Source organism: Macaca fascicularis, chromosome 3 (genome assembly GCF_037993035.2).
Source record: "Macaca fascicularis isolate 582-1 chromosome 3, T2T-MFA8v1.1".
Taxonomy (NCBI): Eukaryota; Metazoa; Chordata; class Mammalia; order Primates; family Cercopithecidae; genus Macaca; species Macaca fascicularis.
In genome coordinates this window covers 32,925,771-32,946,040 of record NC_088377.1, presented here as the reverse complement: position 1 = coordinate 32,946,040, position 20,270 = coordinate 32,925,771, and the positions used below count along the sequence as shown (strand labels likewise).

General features: G+C 37.4%; 1 protein-coding gene across 1 annotated transcript in view; it reads left to right on the top strand.

Annotated features, from left to right (window-relative positions):
• The window catches only part of LOC102117110 (multidrug resistance-associated protein 1-like), a 92,616-nt gene that overhangs the window by 7,427 nt on the left and 64,919 nt on the right, over positions 1-20,270 (top strand). Inside the window, exons 3-5 of the mRNA XM_005548937.5 lie at positions 5,484-5,631; positions 6,342-6,484; positions 14,189-14,366. Coding sequence (XP_005548994.3) covers positions 5,484-5,631; positions 6,342-6,484; positions 14,189-14,366 — 469 coding nt within the window. The remainder of the gene's footprint in view (positions 1-5,483; positions 5,632-6,341; positions 6,485-14,188; positions 14,367-20,270) is intronic.

Genomic DNA, 20,270 nt, shown 5'->3' with positions numbered 1-20,270 from the left:
AAGAGAAAGAGGAGTCTACAAAAAAGCTAAGTAAAGGTGTTCAGAATACATTGTAAGAGAAGTATCTGATGAAATAGTATGAGTGACAGGAAAGAAAAGAGAGACTGTCAAGAAAGTAAAAAAATAAAGTGGTCAATAGGGCCAAATACTGAAAAGGAGTAAATTAAAATAATAACAAAATATTCTCCATTAAATTTGTCAACATGAAGATCATTGGGGAGCTTTTTAAAGCAATTGAAGTAGAAAATGTATATACTTGTGAGCAAATACTTGGGCAGAAGGGATTAAATTGTGATAAGATTTTCAAGTTACACAAATCTAGGAATCTCTTAAAGAGATAGCAAAACTATGTAACATTAAGCAGCACATTAGAAAAAAGAAAGCATAGCTAGAAATGTAAATGTGAGCTATTTACAGTTAATGTTTTTAACACTTCAAATTTGTGTATGTATAGAAATGTTTTCCAAACCTGAATTTTGTTTATGGAGAAGCTGAGAGGAAGAGTGACACCTGCCCCAGCTTTAAAAAATTCCAGTCTCTGGCTGGGCGCGGTGGCTCATGCCTGTAATCCCAGCACTTTGGGAGGCTGAGGCGGGCGGATCACGATGTCAGGAGATCGAGACCATCCTGGCTAACACGGTGAAACCCCGTCTCTACTAAAAATACAAAAAATTAGCTGGAAGTGGTGGCGGCGCCTGTGGTCCCAGCTACTCGGGAGGCTGAGGCAGGAGAATGGCGGGAACCCGGGAGGCGGAGCTTGCAGTGAGCGGAGATCGCGCCACTGCACTCCGTCTCAAAAATAAATAAATAAATAAAAATAAAAAATAAAAAATTCCAGTCTCATTTTAAAGTCATAGGTATCACAGAATTTAAGTAACGCAAATAAAATTAATTTTAAATAAATGTAGTTTTAAAGTTTGATTATCAAGCTATAAAACCTATATGCATATATATTAAATATTGCAAACATTATTTTAGCATTCTTGAAGAAGCTGAAATTAAGTTTAATAAGCAAGATAAGATATAGCAAATCTTCAAATATGACAGCCTAGCATTCTGAAATCCATATCTTAAGTCAATCAAACAAACCATCAAGCTCTAACTGTGAATATCACATTTATTTTCTAGTTTAATTTGAATATCTCAGAATTAGATATGAAATATTTTCAGAGAATGTTGTTATCCAGAACTGTCATTGGCATGAATCTAATTTGATTTCTTATGTGGTGATTAAACAATTGTAGCAGAAACCTAACTATTGTTCAAGAGAATGTCCCTTTGAAGTCAAAGATGAATTGTATTCTCAGATCCATTTTTGGAGTTACAGAATAGTGTCAAATTATTTCCTAGAACAAATTCAAGCATCAATAATTATATGAATAACTCAATTAAAATGTGCTCAGAAGACACAATAATTAAAAAATTATATACTTATGAGCCTTAATTCCTAAGACAATAGCTATCTAGATCATTCTGATGATCAAATAATTACCAAGCCTTTATTAGCAAATATAATCTGTCACCAGTGTATAGTAATCATGGCCAGAGACATACATGGAAAAATGTAGTAAGAGTTTTCATAGGTCACAATCCTGTTGTTATTTTAACCGGATACACTATTCAATATGTCCTTTTTCTCACATATTAAAAAATTTGTACATTAAACAACTTTCTCCCATCCTATAATTTTTGGCCAGATTGCTTTCTTTCCTTTTCCCATAACATAATACCTCTTTCCAGAAATGTTTTAAAAAGTGATTAATAGTAATAAAATTGATAATGCTACTATGTATTTGCACATTCTAAGTATTCAAATATTACTCATCTATAAAAGTTACATTTCAGCTCATCTTCCTAACAGAATGCCATTGTTTTTCTATTCTCTTCACATGAGTTGGTTGAGATATTTATGCACACTTGTTAATTCTAAATGTAGTCAAAATTTTCTCTAAGATAATAACATTTAAGAGTGGAAATTGTATTAGTCAGTTCTCACCCTGCTACGAAGAAATATCCGAGACTGGGTGATTTATAAGGGAAAGAGGTTTAGTTGACTCACAGTTCCACAGGCTGGGGAGGTCTCAGGAAACTTACAATCATGGCAGAAGGAGAAGCAAACACGTCCTTCTCCACCTGGCAGCAGGAAGAGGTGCCAAACAAAGAGAGAAAAGCTCCTTATAAAACCATCAGATCTTGTGCAAACTCACTCACTATCACGAGAACGGCAGCATGGGGGTAACCACCCCTGTGATCAGTTACCTCCCACCAGGTCCCTTCCACGACATGTGGGGATTGTGTGAACTGCGATTCAAGATGAGATTTGGGTGGGAACAAAGTCAAACCATATCAGAAGTAATACATTTCACTGTCTGCTTTTTGCTAAGTTAGCCCTGGTTTATTTTACATATAAAACACCATCACTAGTCTCTGAAGTTCTTAATGTTTAACTGCCTGTAAAAATGAGAAATTAATCCTGTTCTGCCCGCTTTAGGGAGTTGTGAGAATCAAATTCATTGATGTGAATGTCCTTTGAAAAGAAACATCAGTCGGCCGGGCGCGGAGGCTCACGCCTGTAATCCCAGCACTTTGGGAGGCTGAGGCGGGCAGATCACGAGGTCAGGAGATCGAGACCATTCTGGCTAACACGGTGAAACCCCGTCTCCAATAAAAAAAAAAAATGCAAAAAATTAGCTGGGCGTGGCGGCAGGCGCCTGTAGTCCCAGCTACTCGGGAGGCTGAGGCAGGAGAATGGCGGGAACCCAGGAGGCGGAGCTTGCAGTGAGTGGAGATCAGGCCACTGCACTCCAGCCTGGGCGACTGAGCGAGACTCCGACTCAAAAAAAAAAAAAAAAAGAGAAAAGAAAAGAAAAGAAAAGAAACATCATTCTAAAAATACGAGATACATGTGTAAACTTTATTATCATTTTAGGAATAAAGCCCACAGGTTGATGGGACCTAGTATGTGTTATACATTTCACTTACTGAGAGGGCCAATTCTTGGTCCTCGTTGTTTCCCAAAAAGCTGCCTCAAGATTTGATTTAAATAAGTACCATTTTCTTATCACTTCCTTGCTTATTCTTTTTCCAAACTCTTATGTGAGAAGGTAAGGCCACCCATGTGATCAGAGGCTATTAAAAGAGAGCAAAAGATGGTGGAGGGGAGCACACATCTGGGAAAAAAGTCAAGGTAGTTAAACCACTAATCCATGAAAGTCACAATCAAGTCAGCTTCAGTGTCACTTTTAGATGCTGCATTATTTGGGGACTCAGCATGAAAGCAAGAGGTCACTTTTCCCTGAACCAAAACCGCTGAGTTTTGCACAGTTCTAACTCAAAATGCTGAGGCAGTAAATGTTATTAAAAATGCTTTTCTAAAAGTCAATGCAGTCTTATTTTGAAAATGAATATTTATTTTATGGAATGAAGTAGAACTTAATATGACATGAAAGTAGTTTGTTGCTTAATATGTTTTTAAAAGTGCACTGCAGGAAAATGTCCAGCATATTTGAGCCAACAGAAACATGATTACGGAAAGTCCCTTCTTATTACATTTAAACCTTTTTGTTAGATATGAATTGTGGGAAGATATTATGTATTATACTAAAAGTAAAATAAAATCTAGTGGAATCTCTTGTTACCGTAGGGTTTAAATTCATCCCAGAGTCAATCAATTGAGATTATTTAGTAACAAGGCCAATGAAAGCAGTCCCAATTTGGAGTAGTTTAAGACATTGTTACCGCCTCGTGGGCTAATACACTTTATATGGACAGAACTTAGGCCAGTCAGAAGGCTTGGATTTAAATATAGGTTTACTTTCTTATTGAAAAAGTCATGTCACCAAAGTCACAAACTATATCTGATTTAAATCACTTCAGAGTGCGTTTGACTTCAAGTAACAGAATAGTCAAATAATAATAGTTTAAACAAACAGGTATTTATTTTCTTATGTTATTGGAAAGAGGGTGTTGTTGGAAATAGGTTGCTGAGCTATCTCGGAAATGTTATGAAAGGCCCAGGTTAGGTTGGTCACAATGGCTCACACCTGTAATCCCAGCACTTTGGGAGGCCAAGGAAGGCAGATCACCTGAGGCCAGGAGTTCAAGACCAGCGTGGCCAACAGGGCAAAACCCTGTCTCTACTAAAAATAGAAAAGGTAGCCAGGAATGGTGGTGTGTGCCTGTAATCCCAGCTACTTGGGAGGCTGAGGCATGAGAATTGCTTGGACCCACAAGGCAGAGGTTGTAGTGAGCAGAGACTGATCCACTGCACTCCAGCCTGGGCAACAGAGCAAGAGTCTGCATTTTTCTGTCTTTCTGCTTCCCATCCTTATTATTTGACTTTTAATCCATAGTGGCAAAGATGGCTTTTATATCTCAAAGCATCATGGCTTCAAAGGACACAAGGGAAGGAGAAGGCAGGCAAAATGTTTTCTCCTTTTGAAGTTCTGTGCTTTCATTTGAAAAGGAAAGTTCTGCCTAGCAGATATTTGCTTAGGTATTGTTAGCAATACCTAATATAATAATATAATTAATAATATAACTCAGTTATATTATTAATCCCAAGCAGAGGGTAATGAGAGTACCAGGACTGGTTTAGATCAATTTTAATTCATAACTCTGTGGCTAAAATAAGACCTGACCATGAGTTCAAGAGATTTGCAACTGAAGAAATATCAGATCCCTGTTAGCAGAAAGATGGTAGAGCAGAGCTGTAGGTAAGTGCAATTCGTTCTCTCCACAGTAACTTCTGTGGTAAAACTACGCTATGCATCTTGTTTCCCTCCCAGTTTAGATCCACCGTTCTTGCATAATTATTCCCAGTGTCAGCCAGGATAAGCTCAATGAATGGAGGAGGGTAGAAAAACTAAGAGACTGGTGGAGACTTGCCTTGCTTCTTAAGGCATCAGTTCAGAAACTGCACTCTCACATTGGCTCATATTCTGTTGGTCATAAGGCCAAGGCCAGAGCTTATGGGATAGGGACAAGTCCTCCCCATCCAGTTGTACAATCTATAAAGTCAAGTGGCAAATTGTACAGAAAGTCCTAGTGGAACAGAAGAAAATTGCAAATTCAGAGGTTGGATTCGTTTCCCCTCCAATACAAGCCTAAAAGCCAATGTGGGTACTTGAGTGGTCAGGGTAATATTCTACTGTGAAAGTTTGCTATTTAAATTTTAGGAAGTGAGGTCAAGTAGTGAATGAGCTGAGCGGTGCACTTCCCAAATATAAGATGAATAAATGAAGTTGGTATTTCGCTGAATCATTGGATGTCTAAACAGCATTTATAAAAACTATAAATGATTATTGCACATTATTGACCTCCAGGATAAAACTGTATGATTTTTTTTAAACATGTAATCTCGTTATTGTATTTTAATCAATAAAATAATGTATAAATCAAAGAAAGAAGTAAATGCATGACAATTTCTTTTTAACTAGATTATTTGTTTTACTATCTTGTTTGCCTTACTTTTTCATCTTTAGAGTAATTACTTTAGGCTATAAGAGACCTTTGGAAAGAGAGGATCTTTTTGAACTAAATGAAAGTGATTCTTCCTACACTGTGTGCCCTACCTTTGAAAAACAATGGAGAAAGGAAGTTTTAAGGAATCAAGAGAGGCAAAAAGTAAAGGTAATTAATTACAAAGTTCTATTAAATCCTGAAGTAATCACTACCTGCAAACTAGATAAAGCTATTTTCAAGTATGAGATACTATTATTCATATCAAAATTCCTAAAAGGTGAAATGACAATCTACTTTATAAGCATAATTCATTGCTATTGCAGTCCACTTCTGTCTTCAAACTACTCAACACTGCTTCTCTTTAATGTTCAGGAGCACATGTGTTGATACGCATGCATATATCTTTGGCTCCTTACCAGCGGTGACAAAGATAGCTTCTGTGTCTCAGAGCATCATGTCTATTGGTCAAAGCAAATTATATGGTGGCCAAAATTAAAGTTTATGGGAGCAGGGGCAGACACTCCACCTCTAGCATCATATATGCATATGCGTATATATTATTTTCAGACTCCTCCAAAAGAAAATATAATTTGGAGATAAAAACTGTATTTGTATTAATTAAGTAGTTTCAAAACTCACAAAAATAATAAAATGCAACTATTGCACTTGCCCTTTTATGCCACGTGGTATGAGTAACACCACCTACCATCTCAATGATGTGGGTCATAATTTCAAGTTTAACTGATTGATTCCTTTCTTATTAACTTATTGTCTTCGGAGCACATTGTTAATTGTATCATCTGTTTAGATAGATTTCATTTTATTAATATTAGTTGTGTCCAATTTTCTCATTGTTTCTATTTTCTTTAATTATGTAGGCATCTTTTTATATTGAGGCACATACCAAGAAACCATCTCTACTCTATGCATTGTGGAACACCTTTAAGTCTGTCCTGATTCAAGTTGCCTTATTCAAAGTGTTTGCTGACATTCTGTCCTTCACTAGCCCACTCATAATGAAGTAAGTTAAAGTCTGGTGGGTTTTTTTCTCCCTCCTCACAGATAAATGATAAGTAAGTATTCTAATATAAAAGTTCTAATACAAAAGAGTAGAGAAGGTTCTCATTTCAAATATTATTAGGATGTGGACATGCTATTAGGGTTATATACAATATAAATGGGAATTAGGATAATATAGTCAATATCTAATAAAGTCAACCATATACTAAGCACTGTTCTAAAATCTTATATTAATTTTATTAAGCAAGGGTTCTCCAGAGAAACAGAACCAATAGGATAGATAAACCCAAATAAAAGGGGATTTATTAGGGGAATTGGCTTTTGCAATTACGGGGGCCAAGAAGTCCCACAGTCTTCCATTTGCAAGCTAGAGACTCAGGAAGGACAGTCGTGTAATTCAGTCTTAGTCCAAAGGCCAGATAACCTTGAGTTCTGATGTCCACGGGCAGGAAAAGGTGAATATTTCTGTTCCAGGAAAGAGAGCTGATTCACTCTCTCTTTACCTTCTTGTTCTATATAGGCCCTCAATAAATTGGATGAGGCACTATGCCCTGGGATCTTCTTTACTCAGTCTACTGATTCAAATGCTAATCTCTTCCAGAAACAGCCTCACAGACACACCCAGACATCTGGTAGATGGTAAAACATTATTTAAATGTTATTAAACAGAAATAATGTTTTACCATTTCTTCACCAGTCAAGTTGACACATAAAATTAACCATCACATTGGTAATCTCATTTAATCTTTGCCACACTCCTGCGACATAGAAAGTATTATTACATTCATTATTACAATGGCAGAAATAGACAGAAAGATTGGAGTAATTTGTCCAAGTCTGCACAGCTAGAAAATGCCAGAGTCATAATTGAAATCTAGGAAGTCTTGCTTGAATGTATGCTTAGAAAAGGAAATGATACATATTTTCACTACGTTACTTAGTCGTGGCCTTTTGAGAGTTGAGCTTTAACAGTCATGGCAATTACAGACACACACAAACATACACACATACACACACACAATTACTATGCATAACATATATAAACATATATTATTATTACCTAACATATGTATATTTCTGTGTATCTCTGTATCTAGATATAGACACAGTAAAAAGACTTGAAGCATTTCTATAATATCTATCTGCAATGGTTTACAGGTAGACAATGAAATTGAGCTTTTGACTGTGCCACCTTTTTCAAGGAAACCTTGACTTACACCTAGCTGTCATATGAAGGAAACACAAAGAAACATATGTTTTATTAACTGGTGATTATATTTTTAGCATTGAAAAATTTCCAAGTTATTAGAGTTTTTAATAATCACTTAATTCATGAAAATATCATTAATCCTGCATTACCTACATCCCAGATGATATTCAGGAATATATTCATTCAATATTTATTGAGCACCTATGCATGGCAAAACTGTTCTAGGTCGACTGTGGGGACAGAACAAAAATCAAAACAAAGAACCTGCTCTGATGACATTTAGAGGGGAGAGATGAAAGTCAAACAAATGAATAAACATAAATGATATCATCAGTGCTTAGGAACGAAGTAGGGTAAGGGAATGCCAGTTTGAGGAGTTAGAAGTTACTGTTTTATGTAAGGTAATTATGAAAGATATTAGTGATAAGGTGACATTTGGTCAAAGTCCTGAAGGAAGCTGGGAAAGAAGCCAAGAAAATACTGTGATTAAAGGTAGCAGGGAGGGCAAAAGTCATGAAGATGCTCATGCCTGGTATCTCTGAGGGACTGCAAGGAGGCAAAGTGAGGTTGGAGCAGAGAGCTGGAAAGATAAGGTTGAGGTGAGAAAGGTGCAGAGATGAAAAGATTTTGAAGGACCTTATGAAATATGATGGGAATATTGGCTTTTAGTCCACATTAGCAGGGAAGCATTTGGAAGATTTTGAGCAAAAAAATCAAAGATCTGACTAGACTTAAGTCTTATAGGGATGACTCTGGCTGCTATGTGGAGAATAAAATCAAGAAGTGCAAGAGTGGAAGAAGAAACACCAGTTAGAAGTTTGTTTGTGATAATCCAAGCAAAAGTCAATGGTGGCTTCAGCTAGGTAGCAGTAATAAAAGTGATAAGAAGTGGTCAGACTCTGGTGTTTTAAAGGTAGAGTTAACAGAACATACTGCTGGACTGAATGTAGGTTGAGAGAGGAAGCGAGAAGTAAAGGCAACCTTCAAAAAATTGTTTTTAATCATAAGGTAAACGAGTCAGCATATCCTGAGATATAGAAAATGAAAAGACTAGAGAAGGGAATGGGGTTTGCTTCTGGACTTGTTAACCTTGAAAGATCTATTAGCTATTGTGCAAGAAAGAATTAACATAGCAGGCTTGCCTATGGACTTTGGAAAGCCTGCTTACAGGGGTGATCTTTGGCTGGCAACTGGAACTTACATTTCAGGAGGGTGCCCACTACCCTAACTGATAAGAATGGTTCAATAGCTCCAAGTTGTTTATACAACCAATAAGGTTCATGGTGAATATCTGTTTTCTTTCTGGGAGTTTGGAATTTTGGTGTGTGTTAAGAAAAGGGGGCCGGGCGCGGTGGCTCAAGCCTGTAATCCCAGCACTTTGGGAGGCCGAGAACGGCGGATCACAAGGTCAGGAGATCGAGACCATCCTGGGTAACACGGTGAAACCCCGTCTCTACTAAAAATACAAAAAATTAGCCGGGCGAGGTGGCGGGCGCCTGTAGTCCCAGCTACTCGGGAGGCTGAGGCAGGAGAATGGCATAAACCCGGGAGGCGGAGCTTGCAGTGAGCTGAGATCTGGCCACTGCACTCCAGCCTGGGCGACAGAGCGAGACTCCGTCTCAAAAAAAAAAAAAAAAGAAAAAAGAAAAGGGTGTCCACTTGACCAGCCTCCGATAAAAACCCCGGATGCTGAATTTCTATCAAGCTTGCCTTGTAGACATTTCACATGTATTGCCACAATTAGTAGCTGAGAGAATTAAGCATGCTTTGTGTGACTCTACAGGGAAAAGACTTTTGGAGCTTGTGCCTGTTTCCTTCCAGACTTCACCCCATATATCTTTTCTTTTTTGCTGATTTTGTTTTGTATCCTTTCACCATAATAAATATAGCCATGAGGATAACTATATGCCGAGTCCTGTAAGTTATTAAAATAAATAATTGAGCTGGAGAATTGTCATGGGGATCCCTGACATGGGACCGTCTAGATTAAAAGGTTGAGTAGGCCTGGTGCGGTGGCTCACGCCTGCAATCCCAGCACTTTGGGAGGCCAAGGCAGGCGGGTCATGAGGTCAAGAGATCGAGACCATCCTGGCCAACATGATGAAACCCTGTCTCTATTAAAAATACAAAACATTAGCTGGGCATGGTGGCATGTGCCTGTAGTCCCAGCCACTTGGGAGGCTGAGGCAGGACAATCGCTTGAACCCGGGAGGCGGAGGTTGCAGTGAGTCAAGATTGCGCCACTGCACTCCAGCCTGGGAACAGAGCAAGCCTCTGTCTAAAAAAAAAACAAGAAAGGTTGAGTAACCAGTTGTCTATATGCACCTGGTGTTAGGAAAGATATAGGCTGGAGTGACACACTGGAATTGTTCTAAATTGGACTGGGTATGTCAAGGCATTGTGCTGGATGAAATCACCTTAACATATGTGAAGAAAAGTAAAGATGTCCTCAGAAAACAAAACAAAACAAAACAAAACAAAAACAACTATCAGCTACTCCAAAGCGTAGAGTTGGTGAAGATGAGGAAATTTATCAAAGGATATTGAGAAGCAGTGGCTAGCACAAACACATAAAAATAAAAACAAGAGAGAATGGAACCAGGGAATCCAAGCAAGGTATATATTGCTGTCAGAAAACTGTTCCTGACATTTTTCACCCCAAATTCTTGGTTGGCTCCCTTGCCTGTAGAAGTATGAGCCAAATGTTTCCTGGATTAACTGCCCCCTCCCCACAAAATGACAGATCTCTCCCTCCACTTGCCTCTGCCCCTCACCTCAGCATATCCCAGGAGTCACCATGGCACTATCTTATGTGTGACCAGAAATCTTTCTATCAGAGGATTGGCCAGCATCTTCCTTTCTTGCCCTATTCTGGTTATCCAATGCTGCAAAACTAATCACACCACAATTTGGTGGCATTAAACAATGATGTTATTATGTTCATGATTTTGGTGGTCAAAACTTCGGGCAGAGACTGCTTTTCTCTGCTCCACCATGATTGTGACCTTGACTGAGTGTCTAGAACAACTGGAGACAGCTGAAGCAGCTCACATGGAGACATATGGCTGGTGCTTCAGTTCTAACTGTGGGCTGAGTTACCCTGGTTCTTCTCGCTGTGTGCTGTGCTGGAATGCGCAAAATGGCTCCGTGACTCACACCTCTGAGGCCTGGGCTGAGATGGCTGGAAATGGCCAGATCTCTCTCTCTCCTCTCTCCTCTCTCTCTCTCCTCTGTCCTCTCTCTCTCCTTTCTCCTTGTCTCTCTCTCTCTCTCTCCACCCCACCCTCGCTATCTCTCTCCTTCTCTCTGTTTCTACAGACTCTCTGAATGGTTAGCTTGAGAACAGAGGTCTTAGAGTCATTAAATTTCCTACATGGCAGCTGGATTTCCTCAGCATGAGGATTATAAGAGGCTCAGACAAGTCTTTCCACAACATAGGCTTGGACATCTCAGGTCACTTCTGCCACATTGTTTTCGCCAAGAGATCCCCTAAATCAGCCCACATTCAAAGGGAAGGGAATTAGAGAAAAGAGGTTCAATTTCTCAACGAGAGGAGTAGCGAGGGATTTTCAGTCATACTCTGATTCCCCTTTGCCAATGACTACTGCTCAAGAGACTTGTGAGAGAATCTCACCATGGCCATGGTCTTTCCTAAAATAGCAGTAGGTCATAGCAATTCAGTGTGTCTCTGTTCCCTAAAAGTTGTATCTGAATTACCAAAGAATGTCTGTGGAGTAGCAAACAGTCTCCTTTACTTTGTGAGACGCTTTTGCATCACACTGGTTTGATCAAACCTGCAAAACAAGAGTTTTAATATTGCATTGCAGTGAGTCACACCTTTCTCCCGGCCTAGGTGATGATGAAAGAGGCAAACTCTCCTGCATTATTCAATCATTGTGTCCTTAGCTCTTAGCACGAAGTCTGGCATAAAGAACCGAAATAAATTCCCTGAAAAAAATACAGAATAAATGGGAATTAACACAAAGTTACAATTTTCCAAAGTACCCTTATTCTGCAGCAGCTGAAAAACCTTAAATTTAAAAACCTTAAAATTTCAATTGTTAAATAAGTAACAATTGAGTGATCAGAAAGAATTGCAGAGCTTGTGTGATCATAATTTGGCCATAGAAGAACTAATTTTATAAGCTAATTTTGAGACTACATATATACATGTGTAGTTTCATATATATATACACACACACACACATATGTAGAATACATGTATTTTGAGACTGCATATGCATATATGTACATATGTATATATGTAGTCTCAAAATAGATATTCTTTTTATATGAAAAAGTTGCTGGAAAGGACTATCTTTAAGGATGAGAGCACACTGTCATATTATGACTCATATGTGTAAAATAAAACATAAAAGGAATATTTTTTATTAATTTATTAGTAAAATTATACTTTCATTATTTACAAGATATATTTCTTATTGATTGTTGTGTGACTCTCTTCCTCCCTTTTTGGATTTTATTGTAATATCAAACAAAAAACAAGTATTTGTATCTAATATCATGAATATTGTTTTATGGTCTTTATCAAGCCTTGAGCATAGATTGTTTTTAATATTTCTCAGTTAATGTGTGTAGAACCACTACAATGCCTGATGTTAGTCATTTAGTTGTTTTGTCTTTATGAAAAAGGAAAAAGTATAATCGGTAGATATATGCCCAATAAGAATAATGCTACTCTTTCAGGAAATGTAATTCCTAGAACAAAGAAGGGATTTAGCAAGTTGCTTTCATAAAAAGTAGGTGTCCCAATGGATGACATCAATTAAGAAATACAGAACTTTCTGCTGTTATTATGTATATGTGGGGTGTGGGGTAATTTAATAGTTTCATTGAGAATATGTAATGCTCCAAATAATTGTTGATACCTAGAGGTTTTACTATTAGAGACACTTGTATATATTTTATTCTAAAGTCTTACTTTAATAAAGTTAATATTTTTTAAGCACTTGGTTGATAAAGCAATTTGAACAAGACAAATTACTTTTAATTTTAACACAGTAGCTGTCCCAATTGTCAACAAACAGATCAAAGCCTAGAAATTTATGCTTTACTTACTACTTAAAAATTTAAACTTTTGGCTGGGTGCAGTAACTCACACCTGTAATCCCAGCACTTTGGGAGCCCAAGGTGGGTGGATCACTTGAGGTCACTTGAGGTCAGGAGTTCAAGACTAGCCTAGGCAACATGGCCAAACCCTGCCTCTACTAAAACTACAAAAATTAGCCAGGCATGGGGGCACACACCTATAATCCCAGTTAATCGGGAAGCTGATGCAAGAGGATTCCTTAAGCATGGAAGGCAGAGGTTATAGTGATCCAAGAGCCCGTCACTGCACTCTAGCCTGGGCAACAGGTGTGAAAACCTGTCTCAAAAAAAAAAAAAAAAAAATTAAACTTTTATAAAGAATGAGTTTTTAAATATAATATTTTTTTGAGAAAAGGGTAGATATAATCAAACCTAATTGCATATGGTTTCATTTTAGTTCTACTAACCTATGGATTCACTCAAAATGGCACATTACAATGATATAGGACATTTTTGCATCTCCAAAGTTTACAGTGAAAAAGGTCCACTTATCAAACCTCTAATACTTTACCTTTACATATGAAATAGAAGGGATTACTAAATAAAACCCAAAATAGTAAGCCTGCAAAATAAATGATATGTTAACTTGTAGTATGTCACAGTATATGCCCAAATTGTTTTCACCATGTTGCATGGGCTATGTGGTCTTTTAAATTAAATATTATTTTCAGTTACATTGATGCAGTTTAAAATCATGCTTAAAATATTATTACCAATGAACATCAGGCACTCTGAGTTTTAGACAACGTTTATAGTTGAGGGACTATCAGCCAAGATACTTGTAATTAGAACCATCCCCACCGTTTTTCTGCACCCCAGGATAGACCCTAATCATCCTGATCATGCTGTCACAAACTTAAGAGGAAATAAGGAAAAGCAGAGAAAAAAGAAATTGGTTATGGATAAAAGTGAAAATAAAACATGATATATAAATCAAGCTTTTTTTTTTTTTTTAAAAAAAAAGGCAGCACCTGTGTGACATACGTAAAATCCCTTCCTTACGTTCTGGTTGTCATGTTTCCCTGTATTTGATAAAACACATAATTTTGAGAAAAAAATGGTTTTACATGTATCTATGTCTCGACTTTTCTGATGAGGTTATACCAGAAAAGTTAATTATTTGATGGGCCTGCCATGTGAAAACCAGAAAATCACCTCGTACTCACAAGCCAGTGGAAGGGATTCCTGATTTTACTTAAAAAAAAAAAGTGGGGGACGGGGGGACAAATACCAAATTAAGCAAGTAGAGAAAAAGAACAGGTAGGAGTGTGTGTGTGTGTGTGTGTGTGTGTGTGTAACATTTTGACAGTGCTAAACTCTCATAAGCATTTAACTACTTCAGATGTTTAACATTTCTTACCCATTCTCAATTTTTATGACATTCAGGCAAATGATCATTTTCTGTGAACACAGCTCAGATTTTGGCTGGAATGGCTATGGCTATGCAATGGCACTTTTTGTTGTAGTCTTTCTGCAAACTCTGATTCTTCAGCGATATCAATGTTTTAACATGCTCACCTCAGCAAAAGTTAAAACAGCTGTAAATGGACTGATCTACAAAAAGGTAAAAATTCCAAGGAATTCCCATTTCTAGAGGGACTACTCCCTTATGTGCTTTAAAATAAGGGGACTAGAAAAATAGGGGAGTATATAAAAAACTCCTTAGGAAACCCTTTGTATATACATTTGTTTTGTTTTAAAAGAACTTTGACTCATGGTTATCAGTTGCATTAATTTCTCTTTAGTGCATGTTCTCTCTCTGCTTTCTCTCTCTCTCTCTCTCTTTCTCTCTCTATCTCTCTCTGGTCTTTACAAATTCTAGTCAGCCCTAATCCATTAAATTAAATGATAATCTTTGTTTACTCTTATGCCACCTAACTGCTACTCACAAAGTGAATGGAATTGAATATTTTCATGGTTTTCTGTATGTATGCATCAATAAAAGCTCTTCTTTTCACAATATTATTTTTAATCTTCCTATTACCTTTTTCTTTCTCCTCTGTGAACTTCATTTTTGGGCAATAAAGTCACTCATTTTTATACAGTCATTCTCCATTGCTCTTTTATTCTAAGTCCTGCCTCTCAAACTTGGCTGATCTTTATTCCTGGCATAACCCTAAAGTTTAATTAGTCCTTTTTTGAAAATACCATTTTAAACACTGCCTCTTTATCATGGAGGGTATTTTATTTACCACATAATTATAAACACTTAAAGAGCTTCCTCCTTCCCCTAGTTATCAAGTAGTTATCCAAGCAATAAGTGTACTTTGTTCCTGCTTTGCACTCTGATATAAATTGTAGGTTCATCAGCATTTGGAATAGAAATTTATTCACCTGTTGTATCTTTATCATATGAGACAATGACTTTTACACTTTATTAAAGTTGGATTACTGAATGAATAAATGAATGAATGCACGAATGAACAAGTGAGCCCCTGCTTTCCAAATAAATTGAGGGAAGTGTTAGCATAAATAACAAACATGTGGAACTAAATGCAGATTTTATAAGACATCAGATGAATAGGAAATCTACAAGGGTTGTACACATCTAAGGAAGTTTTCACTTTCTTTTCAAGAAAGTCTTGAAAAGGTCTGTGAGAGAGCTATTGACTTCGTGTAAGGGGAAGGAAGTATTCTAATTTGGGCTGAACTGGACATGAAGCATTACAGGCCATTTTGCTCTGTTGGGCCACAATGGGGGCATGAAGTGGTTTTATGGAACTTGGAAAGCCAAGTACAAATTGAGCAGTAAATGGTAACTGAACTTGCAGCAGAGTTTAGCTCTGTAGAACTAGGTCCAAATACAGGATTAGAGGGGCTGTCCCGGTCCTAATTCTAGAGGCAGTATGTGCTGCCTCCAATATGGAATAAAGATACAGAAGAATCTAGAAACCGGTTTGAATGCTAACACTTGTTCTGGTATACAGTCCATATGGAACAGGAGTTTATTCCATGATTAGAGCATTGGAGTTTAGACATGAGATGTAGGTGGATTTACAAGCATAAAAGACTAAACTGCCATGAAAGAGTGAATTTAGAAGCATAAAATGTGGAGCACAGATAACTTTTAGAGCAATAAACCACTCTGTGTGATACTATAATGGTGGATATATGTCATTATACATTTGTACAAACCCATAGAATGTACAACACCAAGAGTGAACCCTAATGCGAACTACAGACTTCGGGTGATAATGATGTATCGGCTGTAACAATGTAACAATGTTCGGCTGTAATGATGTATCGGCTGTAACATCGGCTGTAACAAATGTACCACTCTGTGGAGGATAACGGGGGAGGCTATGCACATGCAGGGTAAGCAGTATACGAGATTTCTCTGTACCTTTCAGTTTTGCTGTGAACCTAAAACTGCTCTAAATAAAAGCAGTCCTTTGTAGGGGCAGAAAGGTGTAATGCCTCTTTTCACCCACCATAAGAGTTGAGTGGGACACTCCTATAGCAAAAGACAGGTTGAAAAGAGAAAAATAAAACAAGTTAATTTAATTAAATTTTACATCTTCAGAAGTAAGACCCAGCGATCCAGGGAAAACTGTCTATTCTTATGCTTAGGTTCTGTAAAGAATAGACAACAGTGTAGAAATGTGATCAGACAAAAGGGTATGATCCGATAGTAATGGACTGAGAGGAGAAGCCCAGCATGACCTTTCCACTCAGATTCCTCCTGGCCTCTCTGTAGAGTATTCCTTTCCCTGGATATTGGACAGGAGACTTCTGGAATGATGGTCTTCAAGAAAGAAGGGAAAAAGTGTTACCTCTCTGAGTTAAATGTCTTGTTTGTAGGGAGAGGGGGTCTAGTTCCTGTGACTCACTTTTGGGAAAAGGAAAGAAAGAGGAGGGGGAGACAAAAGGGCTGGAGAGGGTCAAAGAGACTTTGCTTCTGAGGCTTTCCCAGTGTTCTTCAGTTCCACGTGCTCAGCATGCCAAGGTGCCATATTTTGGGGTGTCATGTTCTGAGCCCCAACACCTTAAATGTAAAAACAGAACAGACTGAAGTAGAAATTAGAGCAAGCTGTTAGAAATAAAAAGGGAAACAAGTGTCATCGTTGAGTCTATTGCAAAGTGGGAATAGTGACTACAGGGGCTAGACCTTGTATAATTCCTTAGAGATTGTTTAAGATTAATTTGGGCGGAGCTGGACATGAAGCATTACAGGTCATTTTGCTCTGTTGGGCCACAATGGGGGCATGAAGTGGTTTTATGGATCTTGGAAAGCCAAGTACAAATTGAGCAGTAAATGGTAACTGAACTTGCAGCAGAGTTTAGCTCTGTAGAACTAGGTCCAAATACAGGATTAGAGGGGCTGTCCCGGTCCTAATTCTAGAGGCAGTATGTGCTGCCTCCAATATGGAATAAAGATACAGAAGAATCTAGAAACCGGTTTGAATGCTAACACTTGTTTTGGTATACAGTCCATATGGAACAGGATTTCATTCCATGATTAGAGCATTGGAGGGAGAGCAAATGGGAAAGTGCCACTTTTAAACCATCAGATCTCATGAGAACTCACTCATTACCATGAGAACAGCATAGGGGAAACTGCCTCCATCATCCAATCACCTCTTACCAGGTCCCTCCCTCACCATACAGGGATTATAATTCCAGATGAAATTTGGGTGGGGACACAGAGCCAAAGTATATGAGGGGTGAAGGTATCAGGATGTGCTTTGTTCCTTATCCATCCACAATTACTAGTGTAAGTTTGGAATAAAGTTCAGGGAATATCATTTTTAGGTTTGCAAGAAAGAACATGGGTCTCCTTTCACTTGATGACTTTAAGATTCTGTGACCTCAAAACTCCGATTCTGTTACCCCTTAGTTCACAGGTGCAAGCTGCATGGAAATTCTTGGAGACTAAAAACAAAACATGATTCCAAAGAAATCATTACATCTAAAAGATACCTTCACTTGTAGGCTGATCATAGTTCTATTCACAACAGCAAGGATATGGAATCAACCTCAGTGTCCATCAACAGATGATCAGATAAATAAAATGTGCTGTATATGTGTGTATACACACACACACACACACACACACACACACACCATGGAATACTCTCAGTCATAAAAAAGGAATGAAATCATGTCACACTTGCTGGATCATGGATAGAATTGGAGGCCATTATCTTAAGTGAAATAATTCAGAAACAGAAAGTCAAATACCACATGTTCTCACTTATAAGTGGAAGCTAAATAATGTGTACACATGGACATACAGAGTGAAATAATAGCTATTGGAGACTAGGATGGCTGGGTGGGTGGGTGGGGGTAAGGGATGAGAGATTATTTAATTGGGACAGTGTGCACTATTTGAGTGATGGCTACATTGAGAGCCCAGATGACACCATGAACCAATATAGCTATGTAACAAAACTGCATTTGTACCCCCTAAATCTATAAAATAAAAAATAAGAACTTTTTTAAAAAGAAGCATCAATTAGATCTGGGTTTAATATGGGCAGTCTGGGGGCATTCCTCCATTAAGCATTGTCCAATAGAGTTTTTGTGATTTTTTAAAAAAAGTTCTGTATTTGCACTGTACAGTATGGTAGACACTAACCACATATGGCTGCTGAGCCCGTGAAATGTAACTAGTGCAACTAAAGAAGTCCATTTTTAATTTTAATTACTTTAAATTTTAATGTAATAACTACATCTGGCTAGCGGCTACCATACTGGCTAGTATGGTGTCTACACTGTCTCCATTTGTACTTTAAAGATGTTATCTAACTTTAATTATGGTAATTATAAAATGCAAAAAAAAAAAAAAAAAAAAAAAACAAAACCCAAAAACTGGTAAACATTTAGTCACATTCTTGAAGTAGAGATACTTAAGTATAGTCAGGAGAAGGAGAGACAGAATCCAAACCCTGCTCTTAGATTCAGAAAGAGAATCCCAGCATATTTATTGGCACAAAAGGGGTTGAAGAATGCATTCTTATAAGTGGTATGTGGTACCACCTTCAGCTTTACCCTTTCTCATACTTCTGGTTGAAGACCATTGGGATGGAAATTTTTGGAGCCCTTGCAGCTCTACATTAAATGATGTGTATTACTTGCAGCTAGGATGGTCAGGAAAAGTTTCATGGTTAATATTGCGTGATGTGGGTCATGGAATAATGGAAGGATGCATTGCATGGGGTAAAGGCTCTGATGTTGGAATAACATAGAAGAAAAAAGGTACAGAAATGCGTGCAAGGCCTGCTCAGACAATGATGAGTAGATTAATTTGGCTTGAGACAATGTTTCATGTCCAGAACGGTGGGAGAGATAGTAAAGTCAGAAGGGATTGCTTAAAAAAAAACTTGAAAACTATATTTTTAAAATGGACCTCAATTCTATAGGACATTGGAACCCATTTGAGCCATAAGACAGATGATAGGACAAAAGGATTAAAAACAGATGAGACAGAAAAGAAGGAGACCCTTAGAGCTACTGCAATAATTCAAGAAATAAAGAAATGAAGAACTAGGGTCTTGGCATCGAGTCTAGAAAGTAACAAATATATAAGAAGAATGTGAAATTGCAAAACAAATTTCATTGTCAGTTTATAAAATGAAATATTAAGGACTGAACTAGTGATAATCAAGATTGTGGGGCTTGGAACTATATCCGGTTCATGTGAATTTTCTTAGAGCATAATTCAGTGAGGGAAATGAATGAAGTTTTTAAAACAGATAAGTCACACAGCTTTATGTATGTGTGTGTGTGTGTGTGTGTATTAAGATTTATATGATATGAAAATACTGTAAAAAACAAATCTAAAACTTGGATAGAAGTTTAAATAACAGTTTCTTAGAAAAAGTGATTAGGTAACAAATGACCTGGTTAATTTTCATTTTGATTGAAGAGTACTTAGAAGCTTCTAAACTTTTAACATTGTTTTAGATTTCCTTTCTTTTCATCTGAATTACATTTTTCCTCCTGTAACAGACTAAAGTACTTCCTACCAAACAATTCCAGAAATGTTACACCATCCACTGTAATTGGCCATATTACAGTACTCTTTCAAGTTGTTTCGTAAAACAAAAGGCAGCTTAGATTGTATAATTTAGCAATAAATGGTAACTAAATTGCCCTTAGTGGATTGTGAATTTTGGCAGAAACAAATACTGAAAGAAATTTGAAAAATTGAAAAATTCCCCTAGTGTTAGAAATGCCATACAAATAACCTTCAATCTTATAATAACTTTCAGTATTTTCTCTAATAGTCTAAAGCAATTGAGTTTTTCTTCTATTATTGTAAAAAAACTTAACATGAAATGTATTATCTTAATACATTTTAAGTTTAAAATGCGTTTATTGTTAACTATAGGTGCGATATATTACAGCAGATCTCTAGAGCTTATTCGTCCTGGTTAACTAAAACTTTGTACCTGTTGAGTACTAACTTTCCAGTTTTCCCTTGCCCCCACCACCCTTGGAACCACCATTCCAGTCTTTGATTTTA